We start from the raw sequence: 21,261 nt of genomic DNA, 5'->3' as shown, positions 1-21,261 counted from the left end.
TAATTGCATTTTAGTTATTAATAAAGTGACCTGCTAGAAAAAAATCAACTTTAAATTTTCAAGCCTAAAGCTAATTCCCATATTGTGATTTCTACCCAAATTATTAAATATCTGTGGACATGGAACTTCATGCTTCCTTCTGGAACAAGAATAAACAACCAAGTGAATTGATGGCCACAGTTCTGAGACTTTCTGAAAGCTGTCTATGAACAAACAGCCACTGATTTGTGATAGATGATAAATATGATCACGAGAAAGGTGTCATTTAAAAGTGCTCACCTTTTAAAAATTGTATCAGCAATACTTAAAGCGGCTCTTTAAAAAAACTCCCTTGAAAATCCTTAAAAATCTTTTTGAAAAATTGCCTTCCTTCCCCTCTATTATACCTCTACCTCCTTTCCTTCGTTTCTCCCTTCCTTCCTCCTTCCTTCCTTCTTTGAAAGATTATTTCTTATAAATCTTGCCAAAAAAACCAAAGTGCAAGAACAGAAACTTATATACATATTTAATTTACCTGGCTTATCTAAAAAGTAGTTTACAATATGACTCAACTTTTACATCTATCAAATAAAATAGTTATGTTCTAGTTCCCAACTTACACTTAGAAGAATGATCCACGTGTTTGCCCACTCAAATGCTATGCTTTCCAATCATACTCTCTAATCTGACAAGAGACACATGTATTTAACTACAAATCATAATATTCGTAACCACCCACTGAGAGCTCATGTTCCCCCCACTGTGTTAAGTGTTTATCCACATTAACTAGCTCAATGATTACCACCTTGTGAAGTAGTATTATCACTTTAAAGATAAGAAAATCAAGGCAAAAAGAAGTATGTTACCCAAAGCCAGACCAATAGTAAGTGGCAGAGCTAAGATACTGTAATATTTTTTTCCCTAACTTCCCTAAACCCACTGCAATTATAAAAAGAGTCAGGCCTCACCTTTTTCACAATATCATAAAAAAAGGCCAGAAGAAACTGAAAAATACTACAATTCAAGCAGGCTTCGTAACACCTGGTGTTCCTGTCTGATAAACATAGCCCGGCACCCTGCATGCTTGTATCCTTCCAGTCACTTCTGGAAGGTGACACATGGGAGGTTCCTTTGGATGACAAAGTCAACATTAGTACATTGCAGCTCTTGAGAAATGCATGGTGGATCTATATCAAGCTATCCTGTGGTGAAGGCCAGGGTCCAGTCAGTTCACAGCAGCGGAGGGGAATAATGATGTCAAGAGTAACTATAATAGGTGATGAATTCTACCATGTTTCACCCAAATGGAAATGTTCTTGACCACATAAACAAATATTTTCAGCTGTCTAATAGTTTTCCTTTAAATATTAGAAAAAACATCAACATAAAAAATTTCTCTTGGGAAATGAAAACATGCTCCAAAAGCCACATTTCTATCAAAGAATAAGAAAAAAGAACCACAGATTACAGAAGCTATAATCTGTTTCATTACCCTCAATTGCTTGTCTAGATCCTTCCAGATCAGTAAGAGAAATCATGGCTCTCTATAAATTCACCCAGGGCAAACAGCAGTTGTCTCAAAGAGAAACAGAAAAATAAACGAAAGCTAAAAAACTGAAGCCAAACTATCCTAGTTATCATTGAGAGAAAAGTTCGAATTGACACATGACACGCAAAGAGATTTTTCTGCTTCATTATTTTCCTGGGACAAGAAACTATGAATCAAGTTAAGTTATGATTCTCAAAATATGACCATAAAAGTTTCTCAGAGAGGGCTTTAAGATTTCACCTTCTGTCAGAGGAAGCTTCACAAAAGGAGTATTCTATCTTGATCTCACCTCCAACCCAAATACAGTGAAAAGTGCACTGAGGTTCTATAGAGCGGAGATAGTTGTGTGTGATGTTCATGCCTTTCTCTGGAGAGAACAGAACTGTGTCTTGTCTAGCAGGGAAGGTTGTTAACTTAATTAATGAGCCCTGAGGAACCATGCTGTTTCGAAGGCTTCCCAGGCCTCCTGCCACCTATACTGATACTCCAATACAACAGCGAATGTACCAAACAATTGGAAAAAGTGTCGCTGAGCGCAAGGATCTGAAAGGATGATCCTGATAAACAAAGGCTGAGGAGTGGGAAAACCACACTGATGGAGAAGCTGTGACTTGTCAAGGACAGTTTGCTCTCAGCACATTCCTGTCCTTTCTCCTTTCTGGTTTCCATTTCCAAAGAGTCAGCTTCCACATGTTTGCAATGTGACTCAAGGCTATAACGGTAGGAGAAGTGGGAGGAGTGTGTAGTGAAAAGCTGGGTCTTTCTTCTTTGCTAGCCATCTGGGCTTCCACCCAACCTGGTTCTGCTGAGCTCACATGCTATGCCCGCTTGGGAAAAATAAAGTAAACTAAATTTGAGCTGTGCTCTCAAGTATGAATTGCTGGAACAGCAGGTTTTCTTCAGGCTTAGATGACAACAAAGCATGGTTTACTATTACTTACATGGTAATAAAGAAATGATCAAGTTTCTTTCTCTTTTTAAGGCTTAGTTAAATTAGGCTTAAACTTCCCTAGGGATACTGGATGAAGTTTTCTTTGATCCAGGAGACATTTGCTAACAGAAGCAGAAATGTTCCCCTGCTCGCTAACGTCCACCAATCAGCTAGGAGCACTTTAGGTAAATACCTTTAAATTCTCAGACCTTTCTTTTTGAGAAAATATCAAGGGTTCAGTATTCAGAAAATTGCTGCATCTTCAAAGCATGACCTGAGCCAGCAGCATCAGGGCTCAGATATAAGGCCAGCACATTTGTGCTGCCATTCCTCAGAGGACTCCTTGATGCCCATGGAAAGCAAAAGCTTAATTCTCTCTTTCTGCCCTATGATACTCTTGGCCTCTCAATTCTCAGGACTGTTTTTTGTCTTTGAATCTCTCTCTCTCAGGGTACCCAAGAGACCCAAGCAGAAAAAATAACAGAATGAGACTGTCAAAATTCTGTAAAGCCAGAGTCCATCCAATACAAATAGGATATTATATTTCTGAAAGTAGCCAATTCCACTTGATTTTCTGGAAGGCACAAAACATGCATAATAGAACTTCAGCTTTGCAGTTCTTTTCCAAAGGGGAAAAAACCCATATGGAAGCAGGTGGCTTGAGGATGATCAGTATTCTACAGAACCCATTACCTTCCCTAGGTAAGGAATAAATGGAAAAATTCAGGCTAATGAAAAACTTGACATAAACAATGATAACACACCCCATGCTTTAATGACTAGAAAAACAATTCTTTGGATGCTTCAACAATATAAATAAACTATCAAGTAAAGATTTTTAAAAATTCCTCCCAGCCCTCTGTACTGGACTTTCTTCTGCCTGTGGTCACTCTGTGATATGGGCTGGCTGTGTCCCCACCAAATCTCAACTTGAATTGTGCTCCCATAATTCCCACATGTTGTGGGAGGACCTGGGGGGAGATCATTGAATCATGGGGGTGGTTTCCCCCATACTGTTCTCATGGTAGTGAATAAGTCTCATGGGATCTGATGGTTTCATAAGAGGAAACCCCATTCACTTGGTTCTCATTCTTTCTTGTCTGCCACCATGTAAGACATGCCTTTCGCCTTCTGCCATGATTTTGAGGCCTCCCCAGCCACGTGGAACTGTGAGTCCATTAAACCTCTTTCCTTTATAAATTACCCAGTCTCAGATGTGTCTTTATTGCCAGCGTGAGAACAGATTAATATACTCTGGGTCATTACTCTCCCTTTCTCCACCAATGAACACCTCTGGGGTCTCTCAAAAGACAAACTCCCACCTCTGAGCCCTGGAGCAGCTACCAGCCTCCATCTGTTCAGATCACAAGGAAAAGAGGGAAGCAAGCAGGCCTGGTACTGTGCAGTGACATCAGTGTCCAGGATGCCAAAGACTAACTCCTCAAGGCTTGAGCAACGGACCCTACAGCCTTGTTAAATGATGAGCATGATGAGAAGGTGAAGGAAGGGACACAACCTGTGGCCACATGGTTGGCAGGTGGTAAGACAGAGGAAGGACTTGTAGTTCTAGAGGTTTGAGTCTGTCATTCTTATAACATTGAGTCAAACTGCTTCTCACATGATACTATTCACAAGATTTTATTTAAATTCAATCATCACCTCTTGGCAATTTAGGAACAGGGTCTAATCTCTTGATCTTGAATCTCCTTGCTTTAAATTGAAAGAGCCTCTGAAACAGGAACAATGCTTCCATAAAATACTTGATATGCAGGGAACACAACCAGGACTAAACTAACCTTTTGTTTTCCCTGATGCATTTGAAGAAGTGAGATAGACAGATATAGGTCTGAGAAAGTAAGCCTATGTTTCTTATTTCTTTCCAGACCTTGAGGTAATAGTTTTAGTTGTTTTTTTTTTTTTTAAGTTTATCTCATATGAACACAATGTCTTTCCTCAGTGGTCAGAAGCTGAAGAGTCCATCAGGAAGCAAGGCGGTCTCTAAGCCTCTTCATCACCCTTTTCTTTTCTTTTTATTTTTTGAGCAGAGTATCAATTAGAGATTGATTATTAGATTAGCAGGAAACACTGCTTGGTTCCAATCTCCTCTGCTTCTACTGTGAACCCAACTCATATCAACAAGCTAATTAAAAAGAATCACACCCTAAGAAACAACCAATCACTGGTGCATAGCTCCACTGTCAGAAATTAAGTAGTAGTCACTTGGCACAACTGACCTGATAGTGAGCAAGATTCAGAAGAGACCTTCAGAAGCAAGTGGTGCTGAACCATGCACAGAAGGTGTAGACAAAGATACAAGCCATGACAGGCTCTTAGCTGGCCAGCGCGCCTACTGATGCCTTCTCTGTGAAGTCACAGCCTCTCCTCTCTCTGCAGAGACTCTAAATGTGAGTGCCTGGAGGCCCTCTTCAGCCCTCTGCAATTTCCTTTTTGCTCTGCTCTTAGAGTTTTCATCTGCTTTTCATGGCTTCAGTGAAGATCTCCACAGCACACTCACAAATCTTGCTTCCAGTCCTGAATCCCCTTCCACAAATTTTAGTCCTGCATTTGCCAAACTTTTTGGATATCTATAGTCATCTCAAATTCAACATGTTCAGAGCCAAACTCATCATCATTTGTTGATTTACATTTGTTCATTCATTCATTCGTTTATTAGCACTGGCCACAAATGAGGATAAGGACCTCCCTGATCTCAAGAAGCTCAGAGTCTGATCCTAAATTGGAAAGTCAGAACTTGTAGATCAAAAAGGATCGATTTGACTTAACTGTAATACCCTGTTTGTGTACAAGGCAACTGAAGCCAAGGGAGATCAAATGGCTTGTTAAGCTTATATTGCTATTGGCAAAGCTAGCAGGTAAACTCAGGACTCCTGACTTGCTCATTTCTATCAGACATCATAATTCTCCCAATATCTTCAGTACAGCTTTGGAGAAACACAAATGAAATTTCTCACAATGTCTCACCTCACCATCAACAGCCAGTTGATCAAAAACCACTTTTGTGTCTTTCTTCTGAACATCTCGGATTTCTGCCATTTCCTTCCTTTCTGACCACCCCTGGGCTGTTCCAGGTCAGCAGCACCCTCATGCATCACTCGACTTTGCCTGCAGAGATGGTCAGTCTCCCTGACCCTTCCTGCACTGGGCATTTCCACTATCTGACCTGCACCACCCATCTCACCCTCTGTCGTGTCCATGTTCCACAGAACATGGACCCCAGTGGATGCTCTGTGGAGGGGGTCTGTGGTCATAGGGAAATGCTGCTTGCACCCCATTGCTTGGAGAGTCACCTTCTCTTGAACAAGTATTTCTTTAAGCTTATTTGACCACAGAACTCCCTCTTTGCAAGGAATGCACATGACCACCCCACAGAGCATGGTGGGAGATGGCAGCCTGCAGTCTAAAGCACAGTGGGTTGGTCAGGTAGCTCCTTCCCTGATGGTTTGTTTTGGTAATTTTCCCAATTGGAAACATTCTCCAACATTGCTTGAAGTCAAGGGTTCAGGCAGGGAAAGAAGGCTGGAGATGTGTGTCGAGGCTGAAACTTCCGTCATGTCAGAGGGCTATCCAGGGCTCAAGTGAGCAAAGGGATCTCCACATACAATGGGTTAGATGAAGATGAGGACCAAAAATGTAAATAGGTCAAGCCCAGAGGCATGGAAAGGTCAGGAAGGAATCACTGGTGCATGCCGCCAGGTGGCTGAGCTGGGCTGAGGCAGGGAAGAGGAGTCAGTCGTGGTAATCTTAGACATACTGGGCCGAGACTCTTCTAGCTGCACTGGGGATCGAGGCTGATGACTGCTCCTCCTGAGGATGGGCTGCCCTGGGACCACAACATGGCAGTCAGGAGGAGGCTGGGGGTAGGCCACCGGTGGGTCCTGCCCATTTCTAGTTCAGAAGCAGGAAGAATGAAATTACCTCCGATACGTTTCTTTGTTTTTGTAATTTTCCCAATTGGAAACGTTCTCTGTCTCCTTTTCCACTTAATTAACTCTTACCCTTCTTCCAATATTCAGTTCAGATCTCATCTCTTCTAAAAATCCTTTCCCAACTCCCTCATCTGAGACTACTGTAGCATTTATTTACCTGAATCAGAAAACCAAAATTTCAACAGTAAAAAGCACTCTTGGCTCACATTTGTGCCAAGAAGTCTGTGAAATGGTAGAATTTTCCCATTAAATACCTGTAGAAGTAATGTACAAGCTCCTTATAGTACATTCACAAACAAGAACTGTATCTATATAAAACTTTCAGAACTATAGTTTTTAAGTAAGGAGATTTAACATCAATAAAGAATTCACTATAACTGATACTGAGTTCTGCTGTTTTGACCAGAATAACTTTGGAAAAACTAGGAAAGTTTCATGCCTTCATTTTCACTTTGCAAAAATTGTCAACCAGCTAATGAATATTATTATGAGAAGAAAGACTAAATAATACAGGAAGAAAACAAAATCATGATAGATTCCATAAAGACCATTTATATTGGAAGTGAATATTTCTGCTTATTTCTGGTATCCCCCATCCCCCACAATACAAATAAAATTAGTCTCATTATTTTGGTACCATTTCTGTGTATTACTATAACGTTTTTCTTCCTAAGGATGAAAAGATGCCTCGTGATAAGAATGATCAATTCAGTTCCCACTTGGAATTCAAAAACTATCATATTAGATGCCATATTTTCACACACATACATCTCCTTCATTGAACCATGGGTTATGGAAGGAAGCATGAGGAGAAGCTCATTGGAGGTAATTCCAGTGTTCCTACTTCTGAAATAGAAATGGGCAGGACTTACCTATGGCTTATCCCTGGCCTCCTCCTGACCACCATGTTGTGGTCCCAGGGCTGCCCAGGAGAAGCGGTCATCAGCCTGGATGTCCAGCATAGCTGGGAACAGTCTTGGACAACATGGACCTTACCAGTATGTTTAAGATTACAACTGATGGCTCTTCCCTGCCTCAGCCCAGCTCAGCCACCTGCTTGCATGCACCAATCAATAATTCCTTCTTGACCTTTTCCCTATCTCAGGGCTTGACCTATTTTCACTTTTGGTCCTCATCTTGATCTAACCCATTATATTTGGAGATCCCTTTGCTCACCTGAGCCCTGGATAGTCCTCTGACATGACAGAAGTCTCAGCCTTGACACACATCTCCAACCTTCTTTCCCTATGTGAACCCTTGACTTCAAGAAACTAGTTTACTCATGGAGCCTTGGGTGAACCATGCCATGGTTCACAATTTCATTCTCCAAAAGGCCTGTCCTGGGAGACTCAGGCCCAGGTTCTTCTCTCAAGAAGCATTCTCCAACTTCTTTGCCTATGAAAATCACCTCAGCCTCTGAACTAGAATACCTTACTGTCTTCTCCAGTGACTCACATAGCTGGCCCCAAAAAACAGTGTCCCAGAGGGTGTCTCCAAGGGAAAAGCTCCCTCTTGGAGATTAACAACACACATTAGCATACTAAAGGCTTTCCAAAGTTTTATAACCAAGAAACCTTTCAAACAATATTCAGCCTCGTGTTTCTCAAACTTACTTAGCCATGGAACTCATTTTCCATGTTATATGCTTTAACAACAATTTGGAAGTGCAGACAGAAGGAAAATGAGCCTGCATACGTCAGTAGCATTTCTCACAAGTATACTTGTATTCTAAAGTGTCCTCATGTCCATGTCTCTTCTCCATCTGATTTAAATGGCAACAACTCGGCAGCTCTAACCAGCTGCGGGCTTCCTCACCTCCTATCACTGTTTTGATCCTCACATCACTCTCTGTCTGGCGGGAGTGGGCTAATGCACAGGAAGCCTGTAGCACAGCACCAGCATACAGTAAATAGCAAAGCTGCTAGCTTCTTTGATTTGGGGGCAGTAGGGAGAAAGAGTGCTTAAGAGTTTAGTCTGTGGAATCAGACAGACCCCATTTTAATTCTGGCACAGCTCTCACTAGACAGACTATGAGGTCAAGGATCATGTCTGTTTTGTCCATCAATATCTGATACACACAACAGTGCCTGATATGGACCATGCAGTCAATGAGTATTCAATGAATGAATGAAGGACAAAGCAGGTCTCAACCCAGGTGATTTTGCCCAACAGAGCATATTTGGCAGTGTACAGAAACGGTTTTGGCTGTCACACTAGCATCTAGTGGGTAAAAGTAAGGATGCTTTACATGAAACATCCTACAATGTGTAGGACAAAGAATGATCCAGCCCCAAATGTCAACAGTTCCAGGATTGAGAAGTCCTGCTATACAGTCAGGCCAATCAGGGATGAATTTCTAACTACTGACCCCAGCTGTTAGGCCTTGAGCAAGTCACAACATTTCTGTCTTAATTTCCTCATCTGTTGAATGGGATTCTAATGGGATCTTGTATCGTACACTTGTAAGCTAATACATATTCAAATGAGATGAACTGCATAATCCCTAGGAAGTGGTTAACACAGCAACTGGTGCATGGAAAACGTGACCTATATACGTGTCCCATGACATTCTTACCATTACCGTCTATATAATGTCTCACAGTGATGGTGAAGTTCTTCAGGTGGACTCTTCACTCTCTTGCAACTCACTGTCTCAATCCCCAAGTGAGCGCTCTTTTCAAAGCAAGCCCTGTGCTCCTACTTATGTTTCCTGTATGGTCAGCTTTTATTTATATGCTCACCAGGGGCTCCACAGTGAAAATGTTATTGAAGAAGAGCACGCTGTCTCCCTGCACCAGCCTCCTCTGATTCGCAAAGGTTTGGGAGAGAACAGAAAGACGTTCTCGGAGTAAAGGATCAGTAATGCACTCTTCAAAAAACTCATCAGTCTCATCCTTCTCCTCTTTGATCAGGTCATCACAGGCCCTAAAGAAAACAGGCAATGTGAGATTCATGTCGGTACTCCCATGAAGAACTCTGGCTTCCCTCCAGTCCCTCCTCCTGGAACTGTCCTCACCCCTCACCCTGGGGTGGTCCCTCCTTGCCCTGAGTCTGTAACCTGCTGCCCTTGCACTCGGTCCTCAGACCTCTCAGAGCCTCCATTTGCTCATCTTCAGCCACCTTCTTTAAGAGATCCTCCCTGGATTCCTTTCCTATTCAATACTCATTGCTTTACTCCTGAGCCCTTATGTATATCTGGACAAATATTTTCTTTCAGGTAATTGTGTTTTCCAGGCTGCTTTTTAAATCTTTAACATCTATTCTGCCCCTCACATGGCAAGGACAATTTTGTTCCTTTTAAATTTGCTTAGCTTTAATTCTTTCTTAGCTGTTACTTACCTGGAGAATAGAACCTGGGGCCAGCAGGGACTAGGTTTGCATACCGATTCTATGATCTGTTTACTAGCTCTGTGACTTTGGGAGTTCCCCGATTCCTCTAAGCCTCAGTGCCTTGTCCTTCTAGAGACCATAGAAGCTGCTCCATCAGAAAGATGTGTTGAGGGTTAAATGTAATCCAGGCTCTAGTGCAGTTCCTGGGACAAAGCTGGCAACTCCATACACACTGGTTTTCTCCCTCTGTCCACCATAGGCAATCACCAAGCTGTCAAGCTTACAAAATGCCCAAGCTATGCCTTAAGGCACCTCCTTTTCTCTCTCTTTCCTGCTCTTAATATCCATCGTGATAAGTGAGAACAGCAGCTTTCCCCAATCCTCCACTCACTGCCCCCATCAGAGCTGTGTTCACATTTCTCCTGAACTTTGCAATTGAATTTTATCTCCTCCCAGGACATACGACCACATTCCCATCAATGTACTGGTATTACCAGGGGTGAGAGAGAAATTATTTTGCAAAGTAAGTGCTGAGTGGGAGCCCAGGATGACTGAATTCCTGTCCCAGTTCCAACTCTTGTCAGTATTGTCAAATAACTCTTTTTAAATAACGTATGTGTTCAGGGTGCTTTGGTCACACTGCAAAAAGAAGTCAAAGAAATGGGCTCAGTGTGTTCTGGTTCCAAGGAAGAAAGCATCTTGTGCTTGATTTTTATTGCCAGGTAGGAGGCAGTGTCCAAGGTGACTGGCAGTATTCCTTCCACACTGCTGGGCACAGCAGTGCAAATTAAAGACAGCTCAGTTTGCAGAAAAAAAGGAGTCCATTTCTTTTTCATTTGATATTTTGTTATCTGATACTGATCTGGAAAACTTACAGATTATATTAGAAACCAAAAAATTCCACTTGCAGGAACAGATCCTTAAAAACAATCATGGATATAAACAAAGACACATCTACAAAGATGTCCATTAAAGTGCTAGAATGCTACCAGATCAAGTGGGTAAATTTGATGTAAGATAATGAAGCACTGGTCGAACAAAAATGAGAATCATAAACATTACATTTATTGGGCACTTGTCAAACTTTTCACATGCATCATATAATTTAATACTCATAACTACCAGAAGGGTCATTAGCATTAGGATCATCATTCCCACTATATAGATGATGAAACTGAGGCTTAGAAAGGTTATGTAACTCGTTCCAGATCATGTAGCCGAAAGATAGCCTGAACTTCAGGTCTTTGGAGGCTTGAATCCCCTGGTGCTAACCAATATGCACACCGCCCCCCAGGAATCCAGGGAATATCAGGGAACAACAAGCAGCTAGTAAAGTGGTATTAAATAGAATACTTAACATCATTTTCAAATGTCTGAAATATTTTAAGGTGAAAAACAAATTGGCAAAATGTAACATATACAATAATCCCACTTTTGTAATAAAAAAGCAAAAGAAAAATATATACTTATTAGGGGAAAAAAACAGATTTAGACATACCAAAATATTGACTGTGGTTTCCCTAGTTGGAAGGATTAGAATGGATTTTTGCCCTCATCTTTGTGCTTGTCTTAATATTTTCTAAATTGTATTAGTGCATAATGTATTTCTTTTTAAACCAGAAGACAAGTCATTTAAGAAATTAAATGTTAATTAATTCTCAGGCTGAGGCACTAAGATTTTCACCTGTTTGCCTAACATGCCTGCATCGGCATGAGCCTGTAGATGCCACCTCTGGAAGAATGCACAGGTGAAATGTGGGGGTGGCACAATGTGGTCTGGTCTGCAGAAGGTGGAGGCAATGGATTAGATGTACACATAGCAACATGAATGGATCTTAAGCACACAGCCTTGTGAGAAAAAGGAGAAAATGGAATACAAAATATGACTTCTCTCTGTCTCTCCCCCGAGACAATATACATTTTGAAAGAACAGATTCACATAAAAAGATAAATACATTAACATATTAGAATGGTATCTTTGGGGGAATTAACAGGAGTAGGGTGTGGGGATGTAAGAGAATAAATAAAATTATCTGTGTGGACCAAGGATGAGGATGATAATGCTCCATGAACTGAGGAGTATGAGAAATGCAATCCCTGCAGCAGAAAGCAAAGAGAACAAAACAAATTCCAAAATGCTGCTCTTCTCCCATGCTGTTGAAACTCCAAATTGGTAAGAGCCAGTAGAAGGCAAAGGGAAGAAAGTGGGTCCTGGGTTCTTCCTCTTTGCCCTCTGATGGAGAATTGGAGCCAGGACTGAGAGTCGAGGAGGAGGTGTATAGCCACACCTTCAGGGAGCCTGGCTCCAACAAGGGCTTCCATAGATCTCAGTCCTAGTGTTCTGCCATCTTGTCCCGCTGATCGTCATGGTTTCTTGCACTCAGAGCTTGTTCTCTTTTATAGATGAGGAGACCTTTCATCAGATAGCATAACAGCAGGCCAGCCCTCTCTTCAATAAAACCATGGACTTAACCCATTTTACAAATGGTCTAGTAGCTACCAGCACCTTTAATAGTCAATGGAGAAGACGTGTGTTTCTGGTGAAGCAGGGTTGAATGAGTAATAGTCCCTCATCTTCAGGTACTCAAGGCCTGTAACCTGCTCCCTTCACCACCCAAAAGAGATGCTAACTGAAGGCTGAGAGGATTAAAAACTAAGAGCCATGGTCTTGAGAGCTGGAAGAAATACTCCCATGTCCACACTTGGCCTGGAACAAATGGAGCCATCCACCTTCAAACGGAAAACGAACCATGTGACTCTGAACAGTTAGCAACTCTGTGATGGATGTTACAAATGAAGAACTAGAGATCCTCTCCCTGTTTGGCAGTACCATGTAAATCTTCAGATTTTTGTATAAACCATAGGGAAGGAAAGGGGCCTCTAACCATAACTAAGATTCAGTTTATTATGATTCAGGTGGTAGGCTCAAAGCCCAATTAAAACTGATTTATCTAAGGAAACGTGTCATTTCCTACATCTGCATATTATAGAATAAACCCATGCTGACCACCCTGGGGGGCTGCATTCAGAATTGTAGGAGCTCTTGTACAGAGCAAATCTAGAATTAGAGCCAGCTGCTATTGAGAAAATGGCTGTGACCTTGCTGAGGAAATGGGGAGCAAAAATCCTTAAAGCCCATGCCAGGTCTCCAAATACAGCGAACGTGATAAGAATGAGTATGAAAGAATCTTGCAGAATGTTTTAAAATCCCTCAGGACAAGGTTGAGGAAGCAAGGAGGGATGAATGCAGCCTCCATTTCTGAAGAGATTAATTTCTCTGCAAGTCCCAGGAAAACATCAAGAGAAAGAACAAAAAGGTGATCTTTTAGAGGTCCCTATACATCTGATTCTCCAGTTAAAAAAAAAAAAAAGAAAAAAAAAGAAAGAAAAGAAAACATTTTTAAAGCACAGAACTTCTTTCTAGGGGGAGGAACATCATTGCCCAAGAGTGTAGCATGGAAACAACCTTCTATCCCCAAACCTGGACACGTGTCCTAAAGTTTTTAGCGATACTTTGAGGTGGGTGTGGAGGAAGGCCAAACAGTAAACTGCTGGAAACATAGGGATTCCTGGGGCTGAAATTCCTCCACTGGAAGAAGAGATATCCAAGTGTTTGCCACAAGAGGGCAAGAAACCTTGATGGCTAGAATGGGACTTGAGTGTATCTGTTGGAGCTATCAGCATTGTTGAAGCCACCTTTGAGCAACGTTCAGCCCCTGGAGATGAATGCCACAGGACACGCTTTAAGCCATGTTAAAATGCCAGGAAAACAGTGGGCAGGCTCTTGAATCTGACCTGAAAGTTTACACAGAAGTTAAACCTTTTAATAGAGGTTGCTGAAGGAGGGGGAACAAAGGAAGAAGGTGCACCCCATCATGAGCAAGAGAGTCAGATATCAAGAGGGTAACGTCTGATTCAGCTCTGTAGGCCTTGCTGGGGTGCTCAAGAGAGGATTCACCCCATTCACTAAAGATCTCGCTGCAGCTTTTCAGGGATGGGTGGACCTCTGCCCATAAGCAAGTTACCAAAGAACACTCTGCTTTATTGACCCCTGATGTGTGGCCTGGGACACAATCTGAGAATTTGTGACATGGAGGAGGAGGGGCCTACACTCACAGCAAGAGCACCACTGCCCTGTCCAGAAGGCAGGAGTTTAATGTTTAGTAAAGGGCAAACTTGTCTGTACTTGCCTTCCTTTCCAAGAGGTTGGGCATTTTATCACAGTTACCTCAAGGACAAGAATTCATGGCTTATAATAGGAAAGTTGTTTGCTTTCTTATTATTATGCTTGGGGCTGTATCGAGGAACAATAGAGAGAAGAGCAAGAAGTGCCACCCTGGTGCGACAAGAGATCAGCATGACTGGTATCCTTTTTCCCTCTTGGCCGAGCTCCTGGCACTCAGGAGAGAGGTGGGAGGAAGAGAAGGGGCAGCACATCGTAGACTCTTTACAGAGATAAAGCAACACAGTTTGGAGAAACAGGAGTTCTGGGCCTGTATGTCACCCAGAGTGAAAGTGGTGATATTCTTATTTATGTGAAGCTGCTTTTCAAGTCTATTGGTTAAAAGACGGTCATGATTCTAGATGATAAAGGCTTCCAATCATGGTTATAAAATTGCTATCCTATATTTTTCCCCTTGTTACAAAGAAGTTGCCAGGAGAAATAATAGAAAGAGCAAGGGAGATAGTAAAAGAAAATGATGCAAGAGAAAGGGAAGAATAAAAGACAATATTAAAGAGAGAGGGATGTGTCAGGTGAAGTGGGAAAAAAATGAAAATCAATGTCCATCCACTGGGGCTGAATTATATTCCCTATAGTTAAGCATCTCTGATAACCATTGGTTTTAATTTTTCTAGAGTTTAAGTGCTGAAATTAACCTTACATACTTTTTGGTATTGGCATGGCATCAATCACATACTATCCATATAGCCAAACACACAGACATGGCTGAAATTAAAGCTGGCTTTCCTTCTTACAATGTGTACTCACTCTCCACAAAGGCTTATGCCCATAGGACAAGAATGATACTGAAACACTACTTTGCTGTTTGACTTTCTTTACTTGATCTCCTTTCCCACTTTCCCTTCAAGCATGTTGGGCCATTTTGATCGCTGGTGAGCACATGTGAGCCAGGGAACCAGGTAGGACAAAGGAAGCAGTAGCAGATCCTTTTCCTTGTGCCTTTTAAAACCACAGATATTTCTATGCCATAAGGCCAGAGGAAGATTTTAGGCATAAGTGGTTTTTCTTTCCTCATTTTTTAAAAAATGGCACAGTAGTGATTCAGTGATTAAAGCTCATTGTCTGAATGACAAAGCTTCTGGTCCACTGTGTCCTGTCATTGTCACGGCTTCTGATTCAATTAGGGACTGCACACTGGGGGGGTTCTTCCTGGTTTCCACGGACCTAAGACTTTTATTTTTATCACATATGAACTTGGTTTTAAACAAAGCTTTGAAGCTTCCCAGGGCTAATCTTTAATGAAAATGGAAAGGCAAATAAAAAAGGCTGAAATAAATTCCAATGAAAGCAGCAAAAGTGTTAATTCAGGGAGGCTGGAAGGAGATAAAAATGAAAATGGAGCTTAAAAGAGGCAAGCATGGATTCAGTAAAAAGAAATCTTCAAAATTTAACAGTGATGAGATTAGCTACAACAGTTTGGTTTTACATTTTATTAATTTTCTCCACTGCCTGAAGTGCCATTTTAAAAACCATAATAATATTAAAGATACCAATAAGAAATCATTATTAAATTATATAGTTTGCAGGGACCGAGCAATGCTACTAAAACCAAGAATATAAAAGCCATTATATCCAAGCCCTTCTTTTTCCTCAATCTTCATATTTTCTAGAAGTATCTTTTCACTGAAAAAAATTCCACATTGATGCCAATCCAAAATAGATTATTTTTAGGAACTCTTTATGAAAGCTGATCAACCTGGCTGGGCGCGGTGGCTCACACTTGTAATCCCAACACTTTGGGAGACCAAGGCAGGCGATCATGAGGTCAAGGACCTTGAGACCAGCCTGGCCAACATATTGAAACCCCATGTCCCTACTAAAAATACAAAAAATTAGCCGGGCCTGGTGGTGGGAGCCTGTAATCCTAGCTACTCAGGAGGCTAAGGCAGGAGAATTGCTTGAACCTAGGAGGCGGAGGTTGTAGTGAGCTAAAATCGCACTACTGCACACCAGCCTGGGCGACAGTGCGAGACTCCGTCTCAAAAAAAAAAAAAAAAAGAAAAAGAAAAAGCTGATCAACTTGGTTAGGGTTATGAAAAGTATTTAATAGAGACAGGGAAACTTGTTTTGAAAGAATAGTGAAGAATGATAGGTTTGGTCTTCAAAATCTAGGCATTCCATTACTTCTAAACTATAACCAGGTTATATTAACTCAGGATGGACATTCTGTTCCACATAGCTCAGCTCAGATTGTTCAGATGAGCAGCTTCAAAAGAGGATCTTACACCAGAACCAAGTTAGAAAAATGTGACATTGGTTGAGTTGGCTAAAAATTAGCACAAAATTCACTGATTTTTCATAATAACTTAGTTTTACATCCGCCCCCCCCCTTCAAATTACTGCATATAGGTGATTTTTGTTACAGACCTATACTTTTCTCTGTCCTCTTCTTGCTGGGTAGCAAATACCTTCCACAGGAAATGGGCAATGATATTACTGCGGTTGTGAATGGTTACAGTTCGCTGATTGGCCAGAGATATGTAGGTTTTCTCGATGGTCAAGGAATTCTTATCCAGCCTTATATTCATGTCTATGGCACCTCCATAGAGAGATACAAACACTTTTTCACCTAGGAATTAACAAAGTACAAACACACTTCAAGATTTATTCTAAAATGACACGCCTAGGCTATCTTTTTTTCAAGATGAAGTTAGGCAAAATAGTATAAGCATCAAGATTTCATTCTTTCCACTGTACCCCCATCAGTCCAGAGATGAGATACAATCAGAAAACAAATACTATGCTTGGTGCAGTTAGAGAAAAATCAAGCTATCTTGCCTGGTCATTGCAATAAATATATAAAATATGCATTGTTGTTGTGGGCACTCCAAAACTTTTTCTTCTTTGTAAATAGCTTTCAATCCTACAGCCTGACCAGGAGGACAATCGAGTTATAGAATTTTACTCTATGCCTCATCTTTAGCTCATGCATGAGCTTGATTTGTCATTCTTAAAATGCTTGTACCAAGTATACTTAAGAAGAGCTGCTCAACATGAGAGAATTTAAGTCCATTTGAGAACACAGATCAGAAGGGAAAATTCAGTAACTTCAAAAATAGAAAACTGACTATTTAAAAGAAACCACATCCCTAAACAGCAATTAAAACAAAACAAAAGACACACACACACACACACACACACACACACACACACACACACACCCCTGACATGTCTGGATAGTGGCTACATAAAAAGAAAACAAAAATAGACAAAAATTGTATTTAAAATTAAATATTTTTAAATATTAGGAATATCTTTATTCAGTATAGCAATTTAAGCCCCTGACTTTATTCAGGATGCACCAATTACCTTGATTCTAAGTACATAAGTGAGCTTTCGAGAAGACACAAACCTACAAACTATATTTGATTTGATCTCTGCAATGTCACAGCAGGTACATTACTCTGACATCATATAGAAAAAATAAATATTGTAATACCATGAATGTTTTGTTGACTTATGTTGCTAAAGTTTTAAAGCATCATTATTTGCATCTTATTTTTTAGCAAACATTTCTGCTGCATTCACTATTGTATGAACCAGTCATTCAGGAAATCAACAACTCTTTATACATTTTAAATGTTCTTTAGGCTCAATAAATTTGGATGCAGAAAAAACTTTCCCCAAAGAAAGAAGAAGTAAGCATCTAGGCATTTGACTTTAAAATTTTTATTTAAAAAACATATAGAGAGTTGAAATTTCAAGTACTATAAAAGCAAATACAACAAAACTAAAAAATATATTTCTTGCCTTCACCTAACTCCAGGTCTGATTTTTAGAGGTAAGAACTGTCAATATTTTTGTGTACATCCTTCCAAAAAAAGGTATGCACTCTTGTCAACTTTTAAACTTTCTTTGAGTGAAATGTAACAATCTGATAAGTGAAAACTCATTGTTACTTTAATTGGAATATTCTTAATTATGGATGTTTTATGATATCCTTTTAGCAATATATTGACAAGAATGTGGAAAAAGAATTTTTGTATACTTCTGATGAAAGTATAAATTGCCACAACAACTTGACAAGCCAATCTGGTATCCCGTAAAGCTCGGGATAATTTTGCCCTGTATCCCAGCAATTGCACTTGTAGGTATTTATCCTAAAGGAAAATCTCACACAGCTGCCCAAGAAGACACTATACAAAGCTGCTCAATGCAGCACTGTTTGTAATAGCAAAGAAGTTACATCTTCAATTTTCACATACTGGAATGTGGCACATTCATTGAAATGAATCAGAGCAATGTGTATCTACTTGTTTAAATATTTAAAACAACATTGAATGAAAAAAGCAAGTTGGAGAATTGTATGTACAGTATGATACCATTTATGTGAACTTTAAAACTGCTCAAGACAATACTATATATTGTTTATGGATAAGTAAATATGTAGCAATAGCATTAAAATGCACCCAGTAAAGCTCCTCTGAGGAGCAAGATAGGGGAATTAGATCAGAAAAGGGTAACAAAGTGGCTTCAGGTCTGTAATCAGTTTGGTTATCCAAAAATAAATAAATAAATAAATAAAACCTCTAGAAAGAAATGTGTATGGCAAAAGGTTGAGATGTGTTAAATATAACAGGTGTTGATTATATTATTCTCTGTGCTTTTGTGTGTATCTGAAATATGTAATTGTTTAAAAAATTAATCAAAGGGAATAAAAGATCCAAGGGCTTATTTCACGCAACCTAGGGGTCAGAGAGACTGATGTCATTAATTTGAGCTGCTCACTGCAAAAGTCTTCCTTCCTAGAAATATAGCAAAAGTTATTATTTTTTTCAAGAACCATCTAATATTGATTTTTTTCACCACTATCTTCCAAAACTCATCAGCTCCACAAAGTGAAGGAAGCAATAACTCTTCTCTTATCTCCAAAGCTGTTGAAGTACTTGGTTTTTATAATACTTACTTTTATAGAGACAATCTTAAAAAGGCTCCCCAACCCTTAGCTACTTTGAAGATTGACAGGATGGAAGTGGTGTCATGTCTCCAGGAATGGATGGGGAAGCTGTTCCTCAACATTAGCATTTTTTGTGTCCTTGGAGGACCTGTTCCCGCACTGGTACCTTTTTGGTTTCTGGAGTTGCATGCTGCAGTCATCATAGATGGGTTTAGGAACAACCTTTTATTACATCCCAGTACAGATATATTTGTGGAAAGTCTCATTTATCTCTTGCCAATTTTGCTACCATCAATCATGTAAAAACAAATATGAACAAAACTAATTTTACAAAAATGAATGTGAAGCTAACTATATACACATATACTTCATACTGTGTATATAGTTATATACACATATACTTCATACTGTGGTTTCAATACTCTCAGACAACCGAGGACACAAAATTAAATATATGAGTGGAACCACAGATTTTCCAGGGAACTAACAAGTTGATGGAAAGTTTTTCATCACTTGGTCACAACAGGGTCAAATTCACTATGGTAGGGCATTGCTGAACCAAACTATTTGGAAGTGCTCTTTGTTCGGGAAACTTAAGCAACACTTATGTAACAATAAATGGTATCATACTGTACATACAATTCTCCAACTTGCTTTTTTCATTCAGTGTTGTTTTAAAGATTTAAACATGTAGATACACATTGCTGATTGTCGGTGGTAATGCCAAAACCGGTATTCTCAATCTGCACAGAAGGCAGTGTGAGATGCAGAAAGTGTACTGGTCTCAGGGGGTCCCGAAGACCTGGGTTCAAATTCCAGCTTTAGTGAGCTGTAAAGTCATTTAACGTCTCTGGGCTTCAGTTTACTTATCACTAAAATGAAGGGAGTTAAAGAAATGTCCCTTTAAATACTAACCCCTGGTAATTTGCAAATCTTCACTTGCTATGAACTTATGGAAACCTTATCTCACTTCCCTAAACATTTAAATCCCTGACAATCTGAGTGCCTTAACTTCTGCTACTCCCTATCCTAAGCTATGGAATAAGAAACAAAGAAAACAAGGTCAAGTAATGTTTCCATTGCTTCTAAAGCCATGTTAAAACATTCGCTTCTTTTACATTACCTATGTTTGGCTAGATTTTCTAGTTATAACAGCACACATTTATAATTAACAATAATCCCACCATTGAAACAAAGTTGATGTGGGTAAGTTTGCACAGATATTAATAGATTCAGATAGACATTATTTAGCAGTTTTAACTGCAAAGTAGCAACATCACACTCAATTACTGACTATATTATATTTTGGTATGCCTCTACTGGCTTTTATGAGGAAAAAAAGAAAAATTCTTTATAGTTTTAGAAAGTTTACTAGAGTAAAATATGTAAATTACTATAAAGCTGCCGTGTGAAGCACTAATATTATGACTGTGTGTATATTTAATAATAACACATCATCACACCTTTGGGGAAAAAGGTTACTTGCCAACTTCTGACTCCTAAAGTATCTCCTCTTTGGTAAGAGACATAACACTTTTAAAAATGCTGAATACATGCATCATCTCTATTTCCTGAGTATGCCAATGGTTAATGTCACTTCTAAGGTGAGAAGAGCAACCTCACCAGGCATTGAAGAAGAAACCCCCTACACTACTATTTCTGGTACTCATTCTAGTAACCAAAGTTTCCATAAAAATGTCTTTTTTCTTTTTCTTTTTTAAAATTTTGTTCAAATGTCTTTTTTGAACTGCTGTTCTGAATAGCAGTATCTCCTTGAACCCTGTGATTATATTTAGTTTCTCAAGACTAGTTGAAAAGTGCAAAACTTAAACAATTAACCATTTGTTTGTCTCTTCAGAGTCAAATGATACTTCCACTTATTTGTTCGGTTTTGGATTTGGTTTTGGCTTGGTTTTGTTATCAATGTAACCTTGTGTAATTGTATTTTTAATCTCTTCTGGAGGGATGAGTTTATAAAAGGTATCACCTTACATCAGTTCTTTCTCAATTCTATAATAAAAAAGATAACTAAATCATTTCTCAGGTAAAATCAGCTGCTTAAACAAACTTGATTTTACTATACGCAGGCACACACAGGGAGAAAGAGGAAAAGAGAAAGGAGGGGAGAATTCTGGTTCAGGAAAACATTAATGGGTAAAATATTAGATACTGCTAAAACTTTATACTCAACCTCCTTAATTGCTCGAGCACTGGTTCAAACTCTGGTTGTCAGAAAAAGCAAAGAAATCTCCTAGCTTCATTTAATCAAGAATATATCCAGTGGAGGGCCAGAAATGGAAGGAACAAATGCCACTGTTAGGAACGTGATTGAGTACTTCCTGCTGAGGAGTGTCAATGCTGCTTCTTCTGGAACGTTGTTTTAGG

The 21,261-nt window shown here is 39.8% G+C and overlaps 1 protein-coding gene across 1 annotated transcript in view; it reads right to left on the bottom strand.

Moving 5' to 3' along the window:
- The window catches only part of HYDIN (HYDIN axonemal central pair apparatus protein), a 469,694-nt gene that overhangs the window by 306,676 nt on the left and 141,757 nt on the right, over positions 1–21,261 (bottom strand). Inside the window, exons 10-11 of the mRNA XM_077984568.1 lie at positions 16,347–16,548; positions 9,148–9,331 (exon numbers count right to left, since the gene is read on the bottom strand). Coding sequence (XP_077840694.1) covers positions 9,148–9,331; positions 16,347–16,548 — 386 coding nt within the window. The remainder of the gene's footprint in view (positions 1–9,147; positions 9,332–16,346; positions 16,549–21,261) is intronic.

This window comes from Macaca mulatta, chromosome 20, assembly GCF_049350105.2.
Source record: "Macaca mulatta isolate MMU2019108-1 chromosome 20, T2T-MMU8v2.0, whole genome shotgun sequence".
Classification (NCBI taxonomy): domain Eukaryota; kingdom Metazoa; phylum Chordata; class Mammalia; order Primates; family Cercopithecidae; genus Macaca; species Macaca mulatta.
Note: the sequence above shows the minus strand (reverse complement) of the source record. Positions and strands in the feature narration are given on the sequence as shown.